The 15,860-nt window shown below is 37.3% G+C and overlaps 1 protein-coding gene and 1 pseudogene across 1 annotated transcript; one reads left to right on the top strand and one right to left on the bottom strand.

The window, feature by feature from the left end:
• Positions 1-2,575: 2,575 nt before the first annotated feature.
• Positions 2,576-15,098, bottom strand: LOC101968422 (small integral membrane protein 20 pseudogene; annotated as a pseudogene).
• A 5-nt stretch (positions 15,099-15,103) lies between these two features.
• Positions 15,104-15,655, top strand: LOC101968723 (ferritin heavy chain). Its single transcript, XM_040287868.2, has one exon. It carries the CDS (start codon positions 15,104-15,106, stop codon positions 15,653-15,655), a length of 552 nt encoding a protein of 183 aa, XP_040143802.2.
• Positions 15,656-15,860: the final 205 nt, after the last annotated feature.

Below are 15,860 nucleotides of genomic sequence, written 5' to 3'. Positions count from 1 at the left end.
CCCTAAGGTTTGATTCTCTTCTTTCCATGCAAGAGACAGCTGGTGGATCTTTTGTAACCAAGAAGATCACATTATTCTCAGCTTCTTGCAGTTTTATGGACAGAGGACTACAGATGTTTCTTCTAGGTCTAGCTATATCATACATCAAAAACTTTTTCTCTTAGCCAGGCATGGTGGCACACACCTGTAATCCCAGCAGCTCGGAAGGCTGAGGCAGGAGAATCACAGGTTCAACACGAGACTCGGCAATTTAGCAAGGCTGTGAGCGAACTAGTTAGACCCTGTTTCAAAATAAAAAAAATAAAAAGGGCTGGGAATATGGCTCAGTGGTAACCCCACCACCACCACCAACACCTGGGTTTAATCCTTGGTACCAAAAAAAAAAAAAAAAAAAACAATGTTTTTTCTCTTTATTGATGCCATGTTCCTTAAGTTGAAGACAATGGAACATTGATTTATTTTCCAGAATGTTTCTCTTAGGGTAAGTAGATACCACAATCACCCACCTTCCTGTTTCTGCTGGCCGCTGGGTACAACACATGCTACTCTCTCTACACAAAGACTCTTTTCTTCTCAGAATCTCAATGTCTCATATTGCGTATATTAGGACTATTCTAGATCCTGCCATGAAACTTGTAAGGATTTCCCTGTGTCCTTAGAATCCTACCTTGTAAGAAAGTTGTTTGTTATGGTAGTTTTAAAAATTTAAGCCAAAATAAACTTTATTTTGGTTTAGTAAGCAGAAGAGAATTTTACAGGACTGCACCTCAGTAAATCAGTATTCCTAATATAGTACAACTGGGAATGCATAAGGAGCTTGGCTCTACTTTCCTACTCCTAAACTTAGATGTGAAACCAAGATTTAAACCAATATTTAAAGTATAAATCTTCTAGGATTTTAGACACTTTATTGAGAGATAAATTGTCTTATTTTATCTTCTGAATCATTTACATGAAGGCATTTCACATAAACAGCAACACATTATGGGCCTCTTCACCAGTGTTCACACACACACATACTAACACACCATGGAACTATAATTTCAGACCTTGGCCCCATTTATAAAATTATTTAAAATATAAACTGTATTTTAGACACTCTTCTGTGGTCCTCAGTGCGGATTGAGGTGTTAGTTGGCATCACATACATTCATTGCCTGCACAGTAAAATTGGCTTATTACAAATAAGTACATGATTATACTTCCTGAGACATTGTAACTATACCTATCTTGCAGGAATTTTCCTTATTTGTCAACATCTCACAGTTTTACTTTGTGAGAGAGAATTCAAAAAGGATTTTACCAAGTTGAAACATGCTGTGAAGGCCACTTTTTTGCTTTTTAAAGTAAAAATAAATCATTGTAATAATACATATTTTCACTTCTGTTAATTCAGCACTGATTTCCACTATGCACATATATACAGTCTAGTTGCATTTTTATTTTTGAACATGAAGGAATCATTTAAAAAGAGATGGTTGAGTTTAATTGTATATTCTAATTTTTATTTATTTATTTATTGTACTGGGGATTGAACCCAGGGGCAATTTATCCCTGAGCTATACCCCTAGTCCTTCTTTCTTTCTTTCTTTCTTTCTTTCTTTCTTTCTTTCTTTCTTTTTTTTTTTATTTATTTGACACAATCTCCTTCAGTTGCTGAGGGTCTCACTAAGTTGCTGAAGCTAGACTCAAACTTGCCATCCTCCTGCCTCAACCTACTGAATGGCTGGGATTATAGGCCTGTGCCACCACACTAGGCTGTGTGTTTGTTTTTTGCTCTTTTTCAGGTACTAGGGATGGAACTCAGGGCCTTTCTCATGCTAGGCAAGCACTCTACCTCTGAGCTACATCCCCAGCCCCTGGACTGTGTAGTCCTAAACTGCATAAAGTATATTGTTCTCAAAGAGCTTTATCAGCTGGGCACAGTTGCACACACCTATTATCCCAGCACCTTTGGAGGCTGAGGCAGGAGGATCATGAGTTCAAAGCCAGCGTCAGCAAAGGCAAGGCACTAAGCAACTCAGTGAGACCCTGTCTCTAAATAAAATACAAAAGAGGGGCTGGGGATATGTCTCAGTGACTGAGTGCCCTGAGTTCAATCCTTGGTACCAAAAAAAAAAAAAAAAAAAAAAAAAAAAAAAGTTTTATCAACTTGACCATCTTCAAAGACTCCCAGAAAGCACTTAAACATGTTTTTTTTTTTTTTTTCACTGAAATCTTTCATTTGGAGATAGCAAAATAGATGGACCTTCTTAAACCCATGGATTGCTTGTATTTATATCACAGCTTTGTAAATGATAAAGACTGAATAATATTGAGCAGATCTTCTGCAAACAGTCTCACATGATAGCTTCATTTTTTGAAAGTTAACCAAAATCATGAAAACCTTCCTGATGGAGTCATTTGTTCCGGGATTCTTTCCATACTTAAGAAGGGAAATGTTCATTCTTGTGCATAGTCTTTTACTACAAGTACTCTTATTGACAGCATTACAGTTTTCTTCTCCAGCCATCCTTCTAGCATGAGGTGATTTATTGTACTTGAGTCGAAAGCATGAAGATGTCTACTTCCATAATCACAGCTGGCAACAGCCTTCTTGTTTCCTGCTGAATGGATAAGACCACATTCTTAACCCTGTGGCTGTACATCTTATTGAACAATATTGGCCTGATTTATGACTTGTTTCTTCTGGTATTCCTCCAGCCTCATTAGGAGGCAGAAGTAGATGCAATAGAAGGCAGCCCCAAAAGGGAGACCAAACAGCCAAAAATGAGCAAGGTGTGCAGGTTTTGGACATGGTACCAGATGGGGGCTGCCCTGAGCTACCCAAGCACTCTCTGAAATCTTGCTTGGGCCAGCAGGACTGTGACCCTGCTCAGAAGAGAATGCAAGCCACTTTAACCAAGAAGGATTATGGATAGACAGATTCCTCTAAGCTCTCCTATCTTACCCAGGAGTGCCAGAATTTTTGACACCTCTTTCCTTGATGATCATCACCAAAAGAGAGCAAAAAAGACAATTGACATAGTAAATACACCAAGGGCATGAACTCCAAGAAAAGTTTGGTAACAATGGAGAATTATCAAGACAAAAGCAAATTGAGATTTATCTTCTTTGATCACCATAGTCAAGTCTGGCAGCTGAAATGATCAAATAATTCATCTGCTTTGTATCTTTAATTATTTAAATTATAAGGAGGTAGAAATTGTTTGCTTTTTTAAAGTCAGTGCTTTTCATTAAAACTGCCTTTCTTATCAATATTGTTCACACGTGCAGAATATAGGGGCTGTATGAGACCCTGCATTCCCGCACCACAAAAATAAGTAAGAAAGAAAAAGAAAACAACTGCAGAATACAGGATCTGAGATGGTCATTATTAGAGAAAATAAAACTTTGCCACTTAATAAAAGATGTTAGGCTTCACACGATGACACATCATCAACAGTGGAATGAATAAATTTTTTTAAAAAGTGTATTTCAGCTCAGTTTCAGAAAAATTGATACATTCACACAATGGAATGTTACGTATCAATGAAAAGAAAAATTACAACTATACCCAAAAGTTTGAATGAATCTCACTGTTGGACAGAAAAGGCAGATCTAAAAGAGTACATGCAACATGATTCCATTTAGGATTGGCAAAGATCACCACCTCTGTTGTCAGAATTCAGCAGAGTACTTACTCTTGGGAGGTAATGACTGAAAAGAGGAATGAGAGGTCATCTGGGATGTTGTTTTTGTTCTGTTTCTTGATGTGGGTGTTGGTTTCATATGTATATGAAACCCACGAAGCTGACTCATGATTTGTATACTTTTCTCTATGTATATCATATTTCATTGAAAACTTAGAATTTTAATAATAATGTTATGGTAATTCCTAGGCTTATGTGTGGGCTAATAATAAGGAAATATGTGGCTCTAGAACAAGAGAAAAATATAGTAACTGTTTAAGAATCAATTTTATTCCCAAATTTTGGCAGTGGCTATCAAGACAACTAAGATTGATCATTTAGAAACATACATACATGTTCATTGACCTCCACAAAACATAAGAGATGGTACACTTGACTACCCCAATTTACTAATTCCAGAGATGCTGTCATCTTTTAGAGGGAGGTTGAATAACTTATCCAGTCCATATCCAAAATTGACAAAAATAACTTTATCTTGATTATTGCCCTTGGGCCTTTGGAGGAAACTGAGACCACTGAAATGTTTAAAAATCCTATAAGGCTATTTTTTTCATCCATTGGTTGTAGTTTTATGAATATGGAAACTTAAATGTGCTGTAAACTTGAAAAGGACAACTATAAAATGAAATTTACATACGGCAGTAACATACAAAGACTTAATGCCTAACATTTCATCGTCTGAGTAAAATCATCTAATTTGGTTCAAATCTCCATTCTTAGTGAAAGAAAAGTATTAAGAACAAATCAAAGAAGTATTTTAAAGTTACCTTTTTGCATGTCAGTCCTGTGTTTAAGTGGTCTCAATTTCACAGAGATGGCAGAAGATGAGCAATGATCATTAAGAGTCTAAACACTGTCACTCTCTGGCTGAATTATTCTGGGCAAGTTCTTTCCTCTGGGTCTTTTGTTTTGTCACCTATACGTTGAAAGCATTGTACATATAAATTATTCTTCCCTCATGTACAAGTCTGGACATAAGTAGCCCAGGAGAGTACAGTGATTTCAGAAAAGCAAGGAAGGCCCTAGGCTCCTATCATCTTGCTATTCCCATTATTGGAATAATGTTACCCTGACTTACAGGATCCAAAATGGTATACCTCTACCACATCTGCATCCACCCAATTGATGAAGAGATCAGAAAGGGGAGGAGTAGATTATTCTCACATTACTGATCAGAACTTAATTACCTGGCCTATATAGCTGCAGAAGATACATAGATCTATGTTTTCATATTAGTTGGCCATGTGCCTAGCTAAATATTGGGACTTCTATTAAGCAGAGATTAAATGGAAAAAATATTGAGGGACATTTAGCGATGCTTTTCACAATGAGATAACCTCTAACATCTCAGCTAGGACGATACTTCTTAAGTACAAAATATTAATTTTGCAAGGTCTGTTCTTAAAAGACAGTTTACTAACTCATTAGTAAATGAAAATATGCTACTATCTGATGAAAAGTGAAGTCTTGCATATGAACAATTAGACTTCCCATTGGTGTAACTCAAAATGATATGTCAGACTTTTCCTTGAACAGCAACTGACATAAATGTTGAACCATATGAAGCTGACAATATTCAAATATTTTTGATAAAAAATGGGAATTTTATTTATTCAAACTTTGTATTTTCATATACTTCATACAGAATGAGTATACCAAATACATAATGATATTTTCTTTTTCTTCTTCTTCTTCTTTTTTTTTTTTTTTTTTTTGGTAGCAGGGATTGAACCCAGGGGTGCTTTTTGTATTTTAAGGCAGGGTCTCACTAAGTTGCTTGGAAACTCACTGAGTTGCTGAGGCTAGTCTTGAACTTGCCATCCTTCTGCATCAAACTCCCAAGTTGCTGGGATCACAGGCATGGTTCCCCCATACCCCTGAGCCCTGAGCTTATTTCTTAATAGTACTTTTTTTTCCCATTTTTTACAAACCCATAAATGTTAAGAATCACTATTATATAGTCCTGTGTACTTGAGCCAGAAATATGGCTCTGAGAACCAGTTTTCCTGGGATATATGTATGATTGAAGCAGTGTTAAAAGATGCTTTCATAATATTTACAAAGGAGAAAGACAAGTTCCTATTTTCTTTTAACACAACAAACATAAAGAAACTTGAGAAAGCACTTGAGTACTTCTGTGTTTGCTGATATGTAACCCTGAAGCTTTATTTCTCCAATCAGAGGAGAAAGCATAGCTCATGACCTTTTGCTAACTGCAGTGTATTGCTCTTTAGAGCCATATCTCATGTAACTGCCAATTTACAGGAAATGGTCTCTTGGCAACAATTACTTATCTGGAGCAAGACATGCACTCCTTGTGACAGCAAAATGTGGTTTGAAAGTGACTGTTTGCCTTGTCAGTTATAAATATAGAACTTTTAAAAGCATATTTAAGTAATATTTTATCTGACAGAGTTCTCAATGTTTAGACTTACACATTGAAATATTTATTATGAAATGAGGCAATGTCTTATGGTTTCTTCAAAACAACATGTAAGTAGTATACCACCATGAATAAATAAATGTTCAAAGTGGGAGATGGGAACATGGGAATCTATTTATGTTAGTCAGCTTTGCATTGCTGTGACCAAAATACCTGACAAGAACAACTTTGAGGAGGAAAAGTGTATTTCAACTCACAGTTTCATAAGTTTAGTCCACCTTGGCTGGTTCCATAGCTTTGGGCCCCCAAGACGGGGCAGAGTATCTTGGCAGAAGGATCCAGCAGAGGAAAGGCTGCTCAGCTCATGATGGGGTCAGGAAGCAGAGAGAGAAATGAGGAAGGGGCCACAGGGAAGATACATCCTTCCAGGGCTCACCCCAGTGACACACTTCCTCCAGCCATGCCCTACATGCCTACAATTACCACCCAGTTCACTTAAACTAGGATGAACTGATTAGATCACAGCTCTCATAATCCAATCATTTCACTTATGAACATTCCTGCATTAACATAGGAGGTGCTGGGGACACCTCATACAAATCATAACACTATTATAGTATTCTTTTTATTTTATTTTATTTTTTTGTTGCACACATTTGAAATGATCCATGATCAAGAGATAATTCATCCCCTAAAAGCACATTTAGGGAGAACACAACATATTATTTCACACAAACATAGTTTTGTCATAAAGTATCACAAAAACAATAATTTTAATTATTGTAGATTTGTTGTTGGGTTTATTATATAACACTGTTTAAAGGTCAATAGGTCTTACTACATTTCCAACCAAAACAACTTGAGAATAAAATCTAATTCTCTTTCAAAGTCATAGGTTTCATAATAAATGAGTGTCTAGTATTTATACTATTTTTTTCAGTATATTCCAGAACTTTCCATGGTAACATTTTCCCAATATTTAAATACTAACATTGTTAGAGAACGTAACCTTAACAAAATATTTTTCCACTCCTGACGAATATAACAACACACAAATCTTTATTGCATTCAAAAAAGCCAACATGAAGATTTGAAAAAAATAGAATATTTAGTTTTGGTTTTATGTATAAAAATATATGGTCACACTTTTTCTCAAAATTATTGATTGACAATATAAAAAATGATTTAAATTTAACTTCTAAAATAAACTTTATTCATAACAATTCTCTTTGGCAATTAATATTTTAAAAGCAGATGAGAGACAATAATATGATATCCCACCTACAAAATGTAACTTTGCAAGATATTTTCTCAACCAACTAATCTAATATGTAGGTCGTGGCCACTGAAACTACTTCCCAGTTCTACAAAGCAACAATTTTACACAGCTATGACTCAAAGATTTAGCACTCAATTTGGAAACAATGAAATATAATTTGAGGCTTGTTTCCTAACACCAGAGGGTCTAGAAAACATGTTTTGTTTCTAATTTGTAAACATGATTAAGGTACTCAACTGACAAAATATAGGCGGCAGCTACAAACCCTAAGCAAAGAGCTATTCTCCTTTGCAAAATTTCTCTTCTCTTACCACCATTATCTCCTCCCTCCCTTCCTCTTTCCTGGCAGACACAATCATGTGATAATTTCTAAGGCAACTTCAGGCCCAAAACCACATAAATGTGGAATTTTTCTCTTTGACAAAGTTTTATTTACCAAAGTGAACTGAACATCAAAATTGACTTTGCCAGGCACCAATTTGCAAGTATTTATAGCCATTATGTATTCATAACTGAGAATAACCAAATTCTGGCTGCTATCATTCTGTGCAAATGAACCACTTTAATCAAAGAATTAAGTATAGAATAGTGTGTTCTGGGGGTTGTCTTTCACAATTTTGCTGTAATAAAACTAACATACAACCCTCAAATCCCAGTTACAGGTCTCCAGAATGACTCAATTGTTATCTGCAGGGCTTGGCTATAGGTTGAGTTGGGTTGAGATGAGTTGAGATTTGCTCTACCTGTCTCCTGATTCTACAATGCTCAGTGCATGGCCAACCACAATTGTGTAAGCACATTTACCAGACTTTTTATCTTCTCACACACCACTAATGAAAGGAAATGACATGGGACACTCAAAATTAGGGGACAAAGAAGTATTTACCACCACCAATGAAATCATGGCTAAGATAGAAAAGGAAGGATGAACTGTGAGTAAATAATACAACCTACCACAAGAGAACAGAATACAACAAAGTCCCTAAGTGGCAAGGGAATGATGAATGGAAAGTTTCTATCTTGGGTCTCTAAACAGGTACTGGGCCCACACTGACTTATAGTTGGATTGACTCATAGCAACATCAATAAATTACTCACCTTGAACAATTATGCAATAAATACAGACTACAGTCCAGACTTTCAAAGCTAGCAATAGCTTTTGTTCATGACATAAAACTAGTTTGAATAAATCCAGTCATTTTCAAAAGATATATGTTGTTAGACTTCCATCTAGTGGCCAACAAGAGTCACTATTCAAGATCAATGACGAAAGCATCTTGAAGGGAAACAACCACCACAAAAACAAAACAAACCTCATATAGAACAGTTGTAGCTCAAAGGTCAAATTCAATCAATTTTAAGGTGTGTGTGTGTGTGTGTGTGTGTGTGTCCTTAAGTATATTTTTTAAGTATACTACATATTCTTTTAGTATAATACATGCACCATGTTTATGTTTTTTTTCTTTTTTATATTTATTTTTTAGTTGTAGCTGGACACAATACCTTTATTTTATTTATCTTTATGTGCTGCTGAGGCTTGAACCCAGGGCCTCACATGTGCTAGGCAAGTACTCTACTGCTGAGCCAAAACCCCAGCCCTCCTGTGTGGTATTATAGGGCAGTTAATATATATAGGTTAATATAGGTTAATGTTTCTTCCCTGCATAGTGTACCTAAAAAACACAGCCTCTTGTATAGGAAATTCATGAATATTTGTTGATGGATTTAATTGAAGAACATACCTTTTCCCTTAAGGAACTTAAAATTTCCTTTTGTAAATGCTTTTTTCATCTTATTACACCTCTCTGGTAGAAAAGAAGTCATCACAGACATGCAAATTAACTTCCTTCAATATTGCCCAATGATAAAAATAATCAGTTTTCATGACCAATGAGCCATATAGTCACCACTTGGAATTTCATCTCCATTGAATATTCTGCTCTTTGGCTGACACACTGTTCTTTTTTTAAATTAAATTTATTTTTAATTTTTATTTATTTATTTTTTGTGTGGTGCTGGAGATTTAACCCAGGGCCTTGTGCATGCAAGGCAAGCACTCCATCAACTGAGCTATATTCCCAGGGCTGGATATAAAAATAAATTAAGTTTATTTTTAACTGGTATATGAAAACATAAGAATTACACCTATTAATGGGGTACCATGTGATTATATATATATATATATATATATATATATATATATATATACACACACACACACACACTAGTATAACGTTTAAATCAGGTTAAACTTATCTATCTCCTCAAACATTTATCATTTATTAAGATAAAATCTACATACCACAAAAATTCTTTAAAAAGTATAATTCAACATTTAATGTTTTCACTAAGTAGTGCAACCATCATCACTGTGCAATTTCAAAACATTTTCATTATGCAAAAGAAAAGCTATGTACCCATTCATACCCATTAGCAATTATTCCACTTTCCCCTCTCTTAGCAACCACTTTTCTACTTTTTTTCTCCATGGATTTGTTTATTTTGGACATTTCATATAAACAGAACCATACCAGCCTTTCATAACAGGCTTCTTTCATTTTAGTTTAATGTTTTGAAGGTTCATATTTTTCCTAGCATATATTAGTATTTCATTATGATAAGGGACAGACAGGTGCAAGTTGTGGGAACATGAGATTAAGGGAATAATTCTATAAAATGGGTGCACTGTGCTGATCCCCACATACTTTTTTCTTCTTCTTCTTCTTCTTTTTTTTTTTTTTTTAGTACTAGGGATTGAACCCAGGGGTGCATAGTCTCTGAGCCACATTCCCAGCCCTTTTTATTTTTTTATTTTGAGATAGGGTCTTGCTAAGTTGCTCAAGACCTCACTAAACTGCTGGTTTTTATCTGGCTTTGAACTTGCAATCCTCCTGCCTCTGCCTCCAGAGCTGCTGGGATTACAGGTATGCGCCACTGCACCTGACCCAAGTTTTCCACCATTTTACAATCCTCCCAGTAAAGTATGAGAGTTTCCATTTCCTCATATCTCCAACACTTGCCATTATTTGTCTTTTTTACTTTTATCATCCTAGTGTGGGTAAAATGGTTTCTTATTGTGGTTTTGATTGAATTTTCTTGGTGGTTATTAATATTGAGTATCTTTGAATGTATTTATTGGCAATTTACACATCTTCTTTGGAAATATTCTTATCTAAACACAATGCTCATTATTTCTTTTCCTTTTCCTTCTTTTGAGATGGTGTCTCTCTCTGTTATGCATCTTGGCTGGAACTTACAGGCATGTGCCACCATGCCCGGCAACTTTGTTCATCTTTCAATTGGATTATGTGATTTTGCTCATTTTGTTTTAAGAGGTCTTTATATATTCTGTATGTGTTTCTTATTAGTTATATAATTTGCAAATATTTTCTCTCTGTACATTCTTTTTTTTGTTTTGAGTAAAAATATTTTTAACTTTTTATCAAAAGTTTTTAATTTTGATGTAGTCAAATTTTTCTATTTTTTCCTTTTGTTGCTTGTAATTTTGGTGTCATAGCTACAAAAGTAGTACCTAGTCCAAGATTATAAGGTTTTACTTCTAAATGTTTTGCTAAAAGTTTTATGGTTTTTATCTCTTATGTTTAAGTTTGTGACCCATTTGTGAGTTAATTTTTTAATTTTTTTAGATGGACTCAATGCCTTTATTTATTTTTATGTAATGCTGAGGATTGAACCCAGTGCTTCACATATGCTAGGCAAGCGCTCTGCCATTGTGCCACAACCCCAGCCCTGTGAGTTAACTTTTTTATATATGGTTATCCAATTATCTCAGCATCACTTATTGAAAAGACTATTCCTTGCTTTTGTCAAAAATTAACTGACCATAAATATATGGGTTTATCTTGGGTTCCTCAATTCTATTCCATTCATCACTTCTATTGTCATGCTAACATCAAGTAAACCTTATTAATGGAGTGCTATAGTAAGCTTTGAATTCAGTAAATTATGAGCCCTCCAACTTTGTCCTTTTTCTTTCCCATATGAATTTTAGGTAAAGCTTTTTTATTCTTCCCTCTAAAAAGCTGAAAATTTAATAGAGACTTGCCAGAGAGCTATAGAAAGTTCAACACAATTGTCATAAAATCTGATGATTTAATCTAATAAGTCAAAATTATTTGGAGATCATTCTTATATGCCTGTCATAGCTGAGGTTATGTTAGCCTTTCTTTCCATAAGTTTTATTCTCTTTCTTTTTTTTTAATTTTTTAATATTTATTTTTCAGTCATCGGCAGACACAACATCCCTGTTTGTATGTGGTGCTGAGGATCGAACCCGGGCCGCACGAATGCCAGGCGAGCACACCACCACCTGAGCCACATCCCCAGCCCCTTTATTCTCTTTCCTTCATGCTCAGTTTCACTCTCTTTCACTAGAGGAAAGTGAGTTGAACTTTCTATAGCTCTCTGGACTTCATCAAAAGAAAACAAGGTAACTCTAACTTAGAAATAAACAAACACACACTTTCTCTCCCTCACATGCATCAAACCACTACTATGACCACTACCGTCACCACACTTCTCTTTTAAGTGCATACAACTTGCAGAAACTGGCCTAAGGAGAAAATAAGTACTTTTCCTTTAGGGGGCAGTTGGACATGTCTATTCTTTTTTTTCTTTTTTTAGCATGAATACCCTCCCTGGTGAGAGGGTAGGAGAAGGGCCTAATAAAATTATGCTGAAAGTTCTCCTCTCACTCTGAACCTTTTGACACAGATAAAATAAAACTAAAAGAAATATCAAGGGGCAACCAGGCACAGTGGTGCACACCTGTAATCCCAGCTACTTGGGATTGCAAGGAGGATTGCATGTCTGAGGCCAGCCTCAGTAACTTAGTGAGGCCCTGTCTCAAAATAAAAAAATAAAATAAAAAGGGCTGGGGATGTAGCCTATTGGTAGCATGCCCCTGGATTCAATTCCCACAATTACAGAAATAAAAAATAAAACAGCAAGGAAAAGCTACAATGGAAAATTTTTATTAGCCAAGCACAATCTTAGACTGAAAGTTGGATTTCTATATTTTCTTTGAGAGATAATAGGTTAGGAAAATAATTTACACAAAGAACATATGATTTTTAAATTGGCTTTTATTTTCCAGCCAATTGATTCTAGCCATGCAGGGACATATCATTCAAAGGATGAAGTCTTGAGTAGTAGCTTCAGTTTACTTTAAAGTAGAGTCTACGAGGAACTCTCACTCTGCCTCATGCCTTTGATCCAATGTCCTGTGAATGCAAAGGGAAGGAAGTTCTCACCTAGACCTCTATTTCAAGTAATTTGCCCAACCACAGACCTTAAAGTTAACCCACTGGCCTCTTCCTAGGGGTCAATGTCCAATAAAAGACTTCTCATATCCCTGTCTTATTCAGGGTTCTCAATGTTTTAGCTTTGTCTCAGGTCACAAAACATTTCCTGAATTGCAACAAACTCTTCCTTCCCTCTAATAGATTTGGAATTATTTTGTTCTTGCTTCTTATAGTTTCTGTAGTTTGGAAGTTAAAAAATTGATTTGAGACCTTTTTCTATGTAATATAGCCAGCCATTTAGTGCTCCCATCTAAGTAGTTTAGATGACTCTCACAAATGTTGATATGTTGTGCTTACTATCATTCACTTCCAAATAACTTTCATACCCCTTGATCTCTTCTTTGACACATGTACTGTTTGGATGTATGTCATTATTTTCCAAATATTTGGCAGAGTTTTTTTTTCAGATATCTTTCTTTTAATGATTTCTAGTTTAATGTTATTGTGGTCAGAGAACATGTCTTTGCACGAGTTAAATCCATCTAAATTTATGTTGTTGAATAGCACAGGATTTGGTCCATCTTTGTAAATGCTTCATGAGAACTTGAAAACAAATGTGCTTCTAAAGAACATATTTTTAAAGATTCCCCTTACACCTCAGTGATTTTTGCTTAATGTGAGCATTATTTCTTCCTTCTCTTCCTCTTTTCACCCCTGATTAGAAAAAGTAATATTCCACTGGTAGCCTGCAGAGAGACTTTTGCTGTTTTTGAATCATGTGGATATATTAATTACTTAAGATATAATTATTTGTATTTTTAAGAGTAAAAAAGGTTACTGGAGCCATAGTGGTGAGCTAGACACACAAAAACTTATCTACTACACATACACACCACACATACACATACAGTTAGTAAAGCAGAAAAGGTGAGGAGTGCTTGGAAGATAAGACAAAGGATGCTTTCAGACTGATAAATCCAGAAAATTAAAAACACCTGCAGTAGAAAGTCAAACATACTTGGAGAAAGTTCAAGAACAGTGTCTATAAAACCAAACAACTACAGAGGGTACTGGTGCAACTATGAAATTAAAGAGTTCCTCTCTAAACAGCAGATCCGCCTGCCCCTACCTTGCTATACCCCTCTGCCATGTCTGTTAAAGTGGGTAATGAGCACCAGTAGCATTTGATCCCTTTTAGTCCTCCAAAAGTACATTTCAAAGGCAATATTATCTGACCAGGAAGAAAACCCAAATAACAGTAGAGGTTGAGACAACTGAATAACTGAACAGAAGGGACACAAAACAGCAGAACATATTGCCTAGAAGAGAGATCCACTAAAGCCTTCTAATGGATAAACCCAAATTTTGGAACTGGGATGATTCATGCCATGTATCCCCAGAGGAGAACACTGCCTAATTGAAGCGCTATACTCTAATACTCAGAGAAGCCTGTTAGTGAAGTGGACCTCCCAAGACTTCACAACTGTGGATCAGAGTCATGCTAATTCCCTAGGGCAAATCCAAAAGGTCCTTGATTCCCACAAATGAATAAACAAAGGTTGGCCAGCTATTTCAGGGAATGAAGAGGAGACTACCAGAAACAAATAAAACTAATGCTGAAGGAAATAAACAGGTATAATAAAAGAAACAGAAGAGAACTTTGCCAAAATTAAAATTCGTATTCTCAGAATTATAAGGAAGACAGGAAGTTTATAAAAAGAGAGCACATTGTTATAGAAGGAAACAACAGAAGACAAGAGAAAGTCCTTGAATGCTAGAAATGTTATTGCAAAATTAAAAATTCAATGGAGAATAGACATTGTGAAGACACCTGGGTTGCTGATGGAACTCAGTACCAAGCCTTGGCCTCTGACCACTGACACCTAACCCCTCCCTCAAAAGGGTCATTATTAGTATAAACTTTGAAATCACTAAAGAGAGATGCCATTTAAATAGAGGTTTATGATATTAACTAAGGACACCACAAAAAGTACTACAGTTTTATCAATCACATTTGGACAATATTCCAATGAGTTGCTTTAAGAAAATGTTCAGGTGATTGACACAAGAAGCTTGTCCTTATATTCATAAGTACCTTTTAGAAATATTATAGGTTAGCTCACACTGGCTAGTTTGCGGACGGAACTAGGTGCTGGCGGCCCCAGCCACTGGTCACTGACCCCTGACCTTCCCTCAACGGATTTCCGCCCAGTGGCAGCCATTTCTAGGCCCACATCTGCTATTGCTCACTTCCAGCCGCCATTTTCCTCTTCCATTTCTCCTCAGGTCCACCTAACGGTGACCCTCCCGGGTCCCGAGCCTATTTTTTTGCCAGCCGCACCTTCCTCACCAATCCTGGGGGCGCCCAGAAGACCCAACCGCTGCCGCGGCCAGCGCAGCTGCCGACTTCACTGTCTGCTGTCAGTGTTACCGCGCCGTCTTCGACTTCGTGCCCGCGCCACCCGCACCCGCACCGGCATCCGCCATGGCCTACTCCGAGCCCTCACAGGCGCTCCTCAACTATCACCCCAACTTCGATGCCAACGTCAACAGCCAAATCCAACTGCAGTTGTACACCTCCTACGTGTACCTATCTGTGGCCTTCTTCTGCGATCGCCACGACGTGGCCTTGCAGCACGTCGCCAGTTTCTTCCTGAGCCGCTCCCAAGAGTGGAAGGTCTGCGCCAAGAAGCTGCTGGAGCTGCAGAACCAGCACGACGGCGGTGTTCGCCTCCACGAAACCACCAAGCCCGGCCACGACGACTGGCACAGCGGCCTCCAGGCCATGGAGTGCGCCTTCCACCTGGAGAAGGACGTCAACCAGGGCCTCCTGGAGCTGCACCACCTGGCCGCCGAGAGGGGCGACCCCCACCTCCGCCAGTTCCTGCAGCGCCACTATCTGCACCAGCAGGTCCTCATCATCCGCGAGCTGGCCGGCTACCTGACCAACCTGCGCAGGATTCAGACCCTGGAAGACCCTATGGCCGAGATCCTCTTTGACAGGCTCACCCTGGGCCGCAGCTACAAGAACGACTGAGCAGGACTGTGCCCAGCCCATGCCACCCCCGGGTGAGTCCCCAGGCCGGGCCTACACGTAGCCCTTTCAGCAAGTTCCCTTCAGTTTGGACCTTTCCGTTTGATTGTTACTTCCAATAAAGTTATTTGGTTCTTAAAGAAATAAAAGTGTCCAGTTGATGCGTGTGTGTGCACGTGCACGTGTGTGCAAAACGCTCATCTTTTGA

This window comes from Ictidomys tridecemlineatus, chromosome X, assembly GCF_052094955.1.
Source record: "Ictidomys tridecemlineatus isolate mIctTri1 chromosome X, mIctTri1.hap1, whole genome shotgun sequence".
NCBI classification, from domain to species: domain Eukaryota; kingdom Metazoa; phylum Chordata; class Mammalia; order Rodentia; family Sciuridae; genus Ictidomys; species Ictidomys tridecemlineatus.
This window is presented reverse-complemented; position numbering and strand designations above follow the sequence as displayed.

What these genes read in the sequence shown, in the direction of transcription:
- LOC101968723 (XM_040287868.2), top strand. Translation starts at nt 15,104, where the DNA reads ATGGCCTACTCCGAGCCCTCACAGGCGCTCCTCAACTATCACCCCAAC.